Genomic DNA, 10,154 nt, shown 5'->3' with positions numbered 1-10,154 from the left:
CCTGGCCCAGCTTGAGGCCATTTCCCTTCTCCTCTTGCTGATTACCCGGGAGAAGAGCCTGACCCTCCCTGACTCCTGGCAGGGAGTTGTAGAGAGCCACAGGTTCCCCTGAGCCTCATTTTCCCCAGGCTAAAGAAGAATAAAGAACTTCTCTAGTTTTGATGGATGGAGAATCTCTACCTTCAGTAAATATCACTTTAATTGGAAAAAAGTCCCATTTTTCTCCATTCAGCTGCTGCGATCACTGCTAAGTGACTGTCATGACAGACAACACACTTTAGAACACATTCAGCATTTTGCTCAACATATATAGGTATGTTTTATTTCTGTCTATTAACCATATCCCACTGAGCCTTGAGAATCTATTTTAAAGTGTCAACCTTCCTGTTGTGAAATGACTTTCAAGTGCTCTTCTTTTTATTTAAAGTCATAATAAATTGTCAAGCTCCAAGTGAGGCAAGCGCAGCAAAGGCAAACCAACAAACACACAGAGGCAGCTTTGAGTATTTGAGCTCAGGTGTATGAGCCGAGGGAATATTAGGGGGTGTGTGGGAACACGGATGGGTGTTTTTCCTGGCTGGTGATGAATTTTTCCCGGGAAAACCAAAGCTGATAATAAAACATGGATAATTGCCATGGCATTGGGGAGCAAAGCTGGCGTTTGGGCGCCCTCTGCCGGACACTGCGGGCATCGCAACCCAGCCATGAGTATTTCTTGTGCTTCAGTATCTCTTAAAAATTAAATTTAAAAAAAAAAAGTATTTTTGAATAAAATTCCACGACTCGAGGGCTTTAAAAAAAACCCAAACATTTTCTTTATGAAAACGTGGGTGTATTTTTAAGCAGGTGTAACATTTTCAGCTGAGGTAAGACAAAATGCTTCTTGGAAAAATACTGCTTTTGCCAATTTTGAGACAAAAAAACAGGTGCAATGATGCAGTTTGGTGAGGTGTTTGGCTTAAAGGCTTTGGTTTACCGTGAATTTTGGTTGAATTTGATAGAGTCAGAAAGCTTTTCCTAGGCTTGAGCTTGTCTCTGCTCTGTCAGTCCCCTGCATGGAGGGGTCAGGACCACTTTCTGCGACACTTTGGCACATGAATGTTCTGGCAGTTCTTTGATCCCGCAGAAAAACCCCAGACTGGCTCTGTCAGAACTGCCAAGGAGGTTTTCCTTTGTCTGATAAGAATTTGGTTCAGTTTGTGTAACTCATTCTGTTATTACTGGTAATAGGTACACATCAGGCACTTCCATTCTTGTTTGTTAGTGTTTATTGCTGTTTGGAGTTTTGCTATTAGTTATGCTCTCTGTACATATTTATTATTTAGTTACTCACAGTATTTTTAATGGTGTTTCTAAAAGAAGCTGACTTGATTCACATGTCTAAATTTCTTTCTAAATAGAGGATTCATTCTCTGCATCAGAAGAACCTGGCAAACGATCTTTGATCTTGCAATTGTCTTCTTTATTCATAGCAGCATCTTCTTGTCCATTCTCCACAGGCGTGGAGTTCTTATTTTGAAAGTGTTTCTTTATCATTGTATAAAAAATTATTGCAACCAAAAAGGAAGGACCTCTTAAAAGTGCTCCTAAACCAAGGTAGACATACCTGTGGGACAGAGCACAGAAAATTAGGCCAGGTGTTGCATTTTTCAAAAACACTGAAGAAAATCACTTTAATGGCTTTGAAGGCTTTCAGATATTAAAAAAAAAAAAGCCTAGGGGAAGACATTAAAACTCATTGTTTGTGAATGATACCAAATACTGGACATTTTTACTTGCAAAATCTTCTCTTAAAGAGCTGATAATATTCTTTTTGCTTATGAGGATAATTTCAAAGTGAAACTTCTATCATCTTCCCTGTTTTTGGGGGAAGATTTTTGGATCACTTTAAGGCTTTAGACTCTTTAGGGCTAGAAATATACTGAGGTCACCAGAGTGGTCTATTGGAAGTAAAAATAAAAAACTTATCAGAAGTAGCCAAGGCTTGAGTGAAACAGAGAAAAATCTATGGAGCATTTCCCCAGGAGACTGATAGTGTTTGGGTTTCCCCAACAACTCCAGCTACTCAGTACAATATTCTCCATGGACTATTTCCTCAAAAGTGGCCAATGCACAGAGTTAACTTTATTGCCAGTGTGAACAAACTACCTGCAAATAATGTAAATTTGGGTAACTTTCCTCTTTAAAGTCCTAAGGTCTGAGGTATTTTTTAAGTATTATAATATTGTGTATTTTTAATATAGGTATATTAAAATTTTTAAATAAAATTTTTATAGATATATTAAAAATAAATAAATAAAATAATAAATAAATTTTAAAAATAAATAAAATAAAATATAAATTTTATATTTTTAATATAAGTATATTGAAAAGACACAATTCATTTCAGAAATCTCTGTCATGGATATTAAATTTCTTTTGTACAACATAAAAACTGACTAAAAATTGGGAGCTTAAGATATGATCTCGAGATTTTTCAATTTCAGGAGTTCTGGGCCAACTTAAAGTTGAGCCCAGAGTTAATATCTGACCATGATTTTGGATCATACCCTTCAGTGTAAGAGACCAGAACATGTCTTTCCATGTCACTGACATATTTTATGGACATCCTTTCACTAGGATTTTTCTCCTGAGAAGCTGAGAAGCCTCAGAAAAGAAATGTAAATAATAATTATCTTCTGGAATGTGGTCTGGAGATGGTTTACCAACAGGTGCATCTTTGATTGGTCTCATGTGGATTGTTTTTACTTAATGACCAATCACAGCCAGCTGTGTTGAGGCTGTGAGCTGTCACGAGTTTTTTATCACTTTTCAAGCCTTCTGATGTCTCCTTTCTTCTATTCTTTAGTGTAGTTTTAGTATATATAATGAATAGAATAGAATAGAATAGAATAGAATAGAATAGAATAGAATAGAATGCCAGCTTTCTAAACATGGAGTCAAGATTTTCATCTCTCCTGTTCCTTCTTTTGTGTCCATTGCTGTGCATGCATCTGTTTTGTCGTCCCTCTCTTTCTAGTATTTAGCACATAAGCAACATTTCATCACATAAAGCAAATAAGCAATGTTAGTCAGGATTTAATTTTCAGTAAATAAATTTCCACTTCTTAGTTCCCTCCAAAATTCTTCACCTGTTATTTTGCTTTCTCGTGGGCATACGAGAGTTTAAGCTTGGATTCAGAATACCTCATATTGTCACAAATTTATCAGTAGTTTCATTTCAATCAGATTGTCATCAGTCCTGGGGATCCACAAACACCAACTCATTTCCACAGGGAGGTGTTTTTTGCCCTAATTTTCTTTACCTGTGTGCATTGGAGTCGTAGAGCCTGCAAGCCCCTCTCTTCCCACAGCTGGTGCTGCCCCACTTCAGGCAGGTCCTGTCAATGGCTGCTCCAAAATAAACTGGTGCTGGGATCCCAGCTGCAAGGAGACAGCAGAAAATGGGACAGGGTTTCACAGGAAAGGACACCCTCTTAGAAATCAGATTTATATTTCCTTAGGGGTGGTTGCAGGCTCCCAGAGCAGCACCAGGGGGGCTGGACCCTGCAATGGTTTCTCTTACCCAGCATCCTCATAACCAGTGTGAAGAGACCAACTGCGAGAGCTTTGAGCTCTGGCTGGACACATCTGCAAAAATGAGGGATAAGTAAGAAGTGCTGGCCTATTTAGTGCTTAGACATGCCTATTAAATGCTACTAAATAACCTGAATTTAATACCCTTGTTGACAGAAGGAGCACTTTGGAAGTTCTTTGGAAGAAGAGTGCTGAGGTGTGTCAAGTGATATGAAAAAGGTGAATTAATCTACTGATTTTCATCAAATAGCTCCTGGTAATTCCATTTCCCATGCATAATTGAGGAATTGAAGTTTTAAAGCCATAATCAGAGTCTATCCTGACCTTTTGGAAATGAGTTCTCCAACTGCCTTCACTCTTAGGCATACATTTCCCTACTTGATGGAATATTTCATGGGAAATATCCTACTGCCCTAAGACAAAAGAATTGCAGGTAGAAGGGTCAGTGCAGCATCTTTCTCTGCTTGAACAGAATTCCTCTGTGCAAGGACACATCTTGGACAGCACAAAGCCTCCTGGCTCATCTGTTTCATGGGGAATTGCACTGCAGGCATCAGAAATGGGCACTGGTCTTGAATTCATCCTATCTCCAGCCTCTGCCATATCCTTGCACATCCAGAAATCCTGGCAACTGCATGGCACTTTCAAAATCCAAGCAGAAAAAATGACATATTTTGGAAAACCTGATTACAGAACCAGAGGATCACAAAATTGTTTGGTTTGGAAGGGATGTTAAAGAATTGCCTTGTTCCAAAGCCATGGACAAGGACACCTTTCTCTGTCCCAGGCTGCTCCAAGCCCCATCCATCCTGGCCTTGGACATTTCCAGGGATGAGGCAGCTACAGCTTCTCTGGGCCAGGGCCTCAGCACCCTCACAGGGAGGAATTTCCTCTAACCTAAACTTTCCCTCTTCAGTCTGAACCCATTACTCCTTGTCCTACCACTGCAGCTCCTGATCAGCAGGAAACTCCATTTTTCTCTAAGATAAGGAACCAAACATGACTTTGAAAGCCTCCCTAGAGAGCCTTTGGACAGCAGCCAGCTATACTCACCTGAACGTCAGTATGAATGAAGGAGTGGCTCCCAGGGCATAGAAAAATCCACCTATGACTTGTATTACCGTGTAATAAATGAAATTCCTCGAGCAATCATCACTTTTTGGACATGGCCCCAAGGTGGCAGAATTGTTTCCTGTCCATGAACTGCTGATCTCAAGACATCTGCAGTTATGGAAGACCTGGAAGACACAAAACAGGTTTGGTAGGACGCTGCTCATGAAATGGGGATTCTGATGGAGACAAAACAGAGTAAGGAGATGGCTCCAGACCATTTATATTCTGGAGTGATCAGGAAACATGCAAATGGCACAACCCAATGAAGGTTTACATCCATGGACTGGAGATTTGTCTCTGGAACTCTGGGCATTATCTCCATGCCAAGCAAAACTCAGTCACCCAGAAAAACAAGAAGTTTTTGACATCTCAAAGTCTCACATGGAGGAAACAAGCTGCCTTGCCTTTACCCATTTTTCATATTTAAACATTAATGATAACTAGCAGGGAAGATACTACTCTATCTTAGTGTACATCAATTGTCAGGTAAAGCCTCAGGGCAGCCAAAATGACATTTATGAAAGGCAAAGCCTGTGGAAAACCTTCAGGCAACATGAAACCAACTTGATTGGTGTGTTTCCCCCTCTTGTGCTCAACCTACAGAAGACAAAAGTTAATATCTAGAACAAGGAGCTAGGGCCTTTTGCTTGATGTGCAATAACTCGGAGAAATGTCTCTTTTCTGTGCTGTTTGTAGCCAGAAATCAAAAATCCCTTACTGACCTGTCCCCAGTAACTTGGCTTTGCTGAAATGCTTTATCCTACTAAATCCCTGATGTCACATGGAAAAGAGGCTGGTAGGGAGCCAAAGCAGGGTCTCTTACAGTGTTCTGTCCATGTCCCACAGAAGTGCCACAGCCAGCCAGACACGCAGAGACGTAGGTGATGCCATTGGCTCCGCACACAGGGTCCCACACGTTGGAGGCACACTTGCAGTGAGAGTTGCATTCCGAAAACAGGGAATTGTTGTGGTACGGAATGGGGTTGCTTGGAAATTAAGTTCAGACAAGTGTAAGACATTTTTAATTCAGTCCTGGAGTCTGTGAAGTCCCTTCTGTGTGACAGTGTTGCTGCTCTGAACCCCACCTCACGTGCCCAGGACATGTTTTCACCGCTGAGTTTCTACATCTCTACTGGTCTGTTTCAGATTCCATCCTTTAATATCAGTGCAAGTAGCACTGATATTAAAGCCATTGCTAGATTATACAGAACTTTAAAACAAATTAAAACATTGCTACTGATTTTGCAGGTGTAGACAGAAAAGAGAAAGGAAGGAGAGGTCATTTGGACTCGCCCCTAGCTCAATTTAGAGCTAGCAAGAGTTATCACAGTCTTGTCAAATATATTAGTTGGTAAAAATGCACCAGTGACAGAAATCAAATCTCCTGGTCTCTGTAGTTAAAAAACACTCCTCTGTTATAGCCTAGCCTAAGTTTTCATCAAGGATATGAAGAATGCAGTATTATCTTTTGCTTTCAGACATCCCTTGTGTGAACAAAAAGATATGTCTTCACTCATTTTCTCCTTCCTAGGAAAATGAAACTTATGTACTTGCCATTTTATCATCCCAGTGCTCCCTAAGCATATTCCCTGGTCCACCATTTACATTCCTAGTGAAAACCTTGCACAGCAATATTCCCACCCTCCCCCAGCAAAACAACCTGCATTGCTAATGAAGCAATTCCTGATTAATCTTTAGCCAGCGTTGGGCTTTGTCAGGCTGACCAACAAAACTACCCCAGTGACATGTGGCAGTGCTCACTTTCTCTCATGCCTTGCAAAAGCATGTTTCTCCTTTAGCCTTGATGCCACAGTACATTTTTTTGAGAACTATGGAGAAAACCACAATCTTTTTTCTGTTTGATACTCACCCTTCATAGGACACTGTCATTCCTGCCACCATGTGGTTATCACAGCCAACAAAAAAGTGTAACAAGCCCATGGCATAGGACAGAAATGACATGATAAATGAAAACTTGGCTGCTGCAATGATGCCCATTTTATACTTTTTCATTATAAGCCCTCCTAGGAAAATCCCAAGACCTACAGGAGGTAAGCTTGTAACTCCTGAAAGAGATCATATAGGGGAATGTTAGAATTAAAGAATCATTATAACCTTAAGAGCCAAAGTCTGTCCTTAGGTTTTTTTTTTGTTCCTTTCAGCTTTATGGTCTGTTACGACTTCAGGAAGGTTTGTGTTAAATCCAGCCCCTGGGAGTTGGTGTTTGTGAAGTGCCTACCCCTCCAAACCCACTCCCATTGCAAGGAACTTGCCAGATGCTTCAGCAACTAAAACCTCCACACCGCAGTCATTGCATATTTGGGGCGCCCTTCCTATAAATCTTATATAAATGCAATGTAATGTAATATAACCTTAAAATTTCTTATGGTCCCATAGGCACAAAACCTATATTTTTAATAATTCAGGTTCAGGTCAGACCACCATTTACCTCCACCTGCTCTGCATGGAATTGAGCCCCAGATAAAGCCCACCAGAACCTATCCCCATGCACTGCAGGCAGCACAAGCAGCCCTTCTCACCTATTAGGAAGTTGGATTTGGATGTAGATTGTCCATACTGCTGTTCCATGTACTTTGGCTTGTAAGTCACGAAACCAATAAAACTACTGAACTGTAACAGTGAGCAACACAAAAATGTAAAGTACATTCGATTACCCAATACCTTTTTCAGGGAGTTATAGAAATCTGAAAGAGAGGGACATATGAGTTGGCATTGAGAGATGCATGGCATAATTACGGGTGAGTAACCTGCAAAACCTAGGGCAAGGTCCTGCTCTCAGCTGTCCAAGGGCAAGCTGTACTGATCTTCATTTGCATGAGGGTATCTGAAAGCAAAATCAGGCTCTTGAAAAACACCAGAGGTTGAGATGCAGGAAGAGAATCCTAAAAGGAGACAGAAGTATGGGTTAAGGTCTGGCTGCTCTATTATGATATGCACATGAAGTCAAAAGGGCTCCACACAGCCCAGACTTTGTTCAGCTTGCATGAATATTATCACAGGTTCAAGGCTAAGTGAGAGCTGCCTCAGTGGGGTTGTCTCAGTGTCTTCCACTGGGATCTGAACAAAAAATTTGGCAAATGAAGCAAAGCCACTTCTTTTCATCACCTTTCCACCACTTTTTTTGGCCTAAGGACTGCACAACCAGAACTATTCAAGACTGAAGTATTTTCATCAGGCACCAATGTACTTCAGAGTCTCCATGAACTCTCTCAAATAAATAATTTGTCTTTCGATGTGGCAAAAAGAGCCTTTGAAGAGTTCCTTTAGGTTCAGATACAGGAACACTTTTCCACTGTTCAAATTTCTTCCAGTGCAAAATTTTAGAGGTAGGTGCCACTCAGGTGATGATTTATTTCAGGTGATGCATGCAGAACCTCAGAGTCCTGAATACTTCTAATAATTTTTGGTGGACCTTCCCTTTCCTGGGGATAGCTGCCTGGTTTAGATGGAAGTGCAGGTAGGCAAAATATTTCTCAGAACTGTTACATTTCCTATGTGTGCTGTGCCTATTATAGGCTTTTCACATTTATACCACATGAGAAACACTTGCCTTTCAGCATCGCTGACCACTTCCTTGGCTTGGTTTTTTCAGGAGAAAGTTTATTCCCCATGTTTTCCAAGAGCCTATGTGAAGCTTTGTCCTTCTTGGCTCCCTCTGGCTTTTTCAAGCTCTTTGGCAGGAAGCAAAATGGAATAGCAGATAGGAAACTGAGTACTCCACCTATCAAAAAGCCGAGCCACCATGCACCCACCCAGCGGGAATCCTGTGGGGTGATGGTGATGCTCCCTGGAAAGGAGGGAAACAGGCACAAGTTACCCCAGTGGAGAAGCTGAACCTTCCCAGCCTTTTACTGCTACATTTTGTAGTGCCTTTCAGCTATAAAGATCTAGTGAGGGGCCAAACATGCAGTGAAGGTGTCAGGAATCATACCCTGGATGGTGTTATAGAATCATGGATCGGTTTGGATTGGAAGGCGTCCTGTGGGCAGGGACACTTCAGGGGTAACCAGGATGTTCTGAGACCCTCCAGCCTGGCCTTGGACACTTCCAGGGATGGGGCATCCACAGCTTCTCACAGGAACAACTGGTTCCTGTGCCCTACCATCCTTGCAGGGAAGAATTTCTTCCTAACATCTAATCCAACCTTACTCTCTTTTGGTTTGAAGCCATTCCTGTTTGTCCAGTGTTATTTTATCTGCCATTCTACACGTTTCACTGACTGATGTTTTGTGGCAGACAGAGCAACACCAAGGTCCTTCCCCAGCACATGGGAAACCACACAGGCCTCAAGCGTAGTGTGCTTTTTGGCTCCTGAGACCTTGCTCTGCTTTCCTGAATTGTGTAGGTTGCTATTAAGCAATTGAACATTCTCTGTAGCGTCAGTGAAATTACCTATGGCTTTAAATGTACTGCAATGGAGATGAGAGCAGCTAGTTCTATTTCTATGGTTTTTAATTCTGGCATGTTTTGTGAGCAACCAAGATTAAAAGACTTTTCACTGCATGACCAGAATTGGCTCACTGTCTTTACTCCTTAATGAAATCGAACATTGGCTTAACAAAGGGCAAAGACAAAATAGTTCACCTATCTAGCTACAGGATTCTGAAGATCTGAAAACTTCTCTGTCCTGCTAGAAAAACAAGGAACAGCCACCACTTACAGGGATTGCTGTGTCTCCTCTGGCACTGTGCAGATGTGAGTACATACATGTGTTTTCATTTCATCTGAATAAGCAAGGGCTGAGAGAATGTGTATTTTGTGCTGCAAAACTACGTAAAATGTAAAATACTCAGTGGAAAGGGCGGGTCATTCCCCCAAACTGTACACCTGCTGCACTAGCAGAATCTTTTTTTTTTAAATTCCAGTTTAGAAAAAAATCTTGTTTCTGTGAGAGTTCTTAGTACTAATTCTTAGGCTTAAGTGTGTATTACAACCCGTTAATATTAAAGCACAGTTCTAAAATATGCTCCCAGTCTAACTCTGCTTTTACTCTAAAAGCTTTCAGTAATTCAATGAATAAAAATTAGTAAATTATTCCAATAATAATTTATTATTATAATTGAAGTAATTTACTTATAAGTTATAACAATATATAATATTATACACATTATATATAATATATAACATATATAGTATATATACTATATATGTTATAGTATACATTATATACAAAATAATATATACTATATATACAATATATAATATATATTATGTATGTTATATATCTAATAAATAATATTTATAATTCAATAATAATAATCATAAAATGTCAATCTATTCTACAATAAAACAATTAAATAAATATAATTCAAACATAACATATATAATATAATGAATATAATGCAAACATATGAAACCATTTATAGGCAATTCTTGTGAACAAGCATTAGCTCACTCTCACTATTCGTCTGTTTTGCTTACCTGGATCCACAAATCCAATATCC

General features: G+C 40.1%; 1 protein-coding gene across 1 annotated transcript in view; it reads right to left on the bottom strand.

The window, feature by feature from the left end:
• Window positions 1-1,392: 1,392 nt before the first annotated feature.
• The window catches only part of LOC102041707 (solute carrier organic anion transporter family member 1C1-like), an 11,410-nt gene continuing 2,648 nt past the window's right edge, over window positions 1,393-10,154 (bottom strand). The window contains exons 6-13 of the mRNA XM_031064415.1: window positions 8,261-8,497; window positions 7,230-7,394; window positions 6,560-6,755; window positions 5,513-5,675; window positions 4,630-4,814; window positions 3,566-3,630; window positions 3,306-3,423; window positions 1,393-1,606 (exon numbers count right to left, since the gene is read on the bottom strand). Coding sequence (XP_030920275.1) covers window positions 1,393-1,606; window positions 3,306-3,423; window positions 3,566-3,630; window positions 4,630-4,814; window positions 5,513-5,675; window positions 6,560-6,755; window positions 7,230-7,394; window positions 8,261-8,497 — 1,343 coding nt within the window. The remainder of the gene's footprint in view (window positions 1,607-3,305; window positions 3,424-3,565; window positions 3,631-4,629; window positions 4,815-5,512; window positions 5,676-6,559; window positions 6,756-7,229; window positions 7,395-8,260; window positions 8,498-10,154) is intronic.

The sequence above is a fragment of the Geospiza fortis genome, unplaced genomic scaffold (assembly GCF_000277835.1).
Source record: "Geospiza fortis unplaced genomic scaffold, GeoFor_1.0 scaffold583, whole genome shotgun sequence".
Taxonomy (NCBI): domain Eukaryota; kingdom Metazoa; phylum Chordata; class Aves; order Passeriformes; family Thraupidae; genus Geospiza; species Geospiza fortis.
Note: the sequence above shows the minus strand (reverse complement) of the source record. Positions and strands in the feature narration are given on the sequence as shown.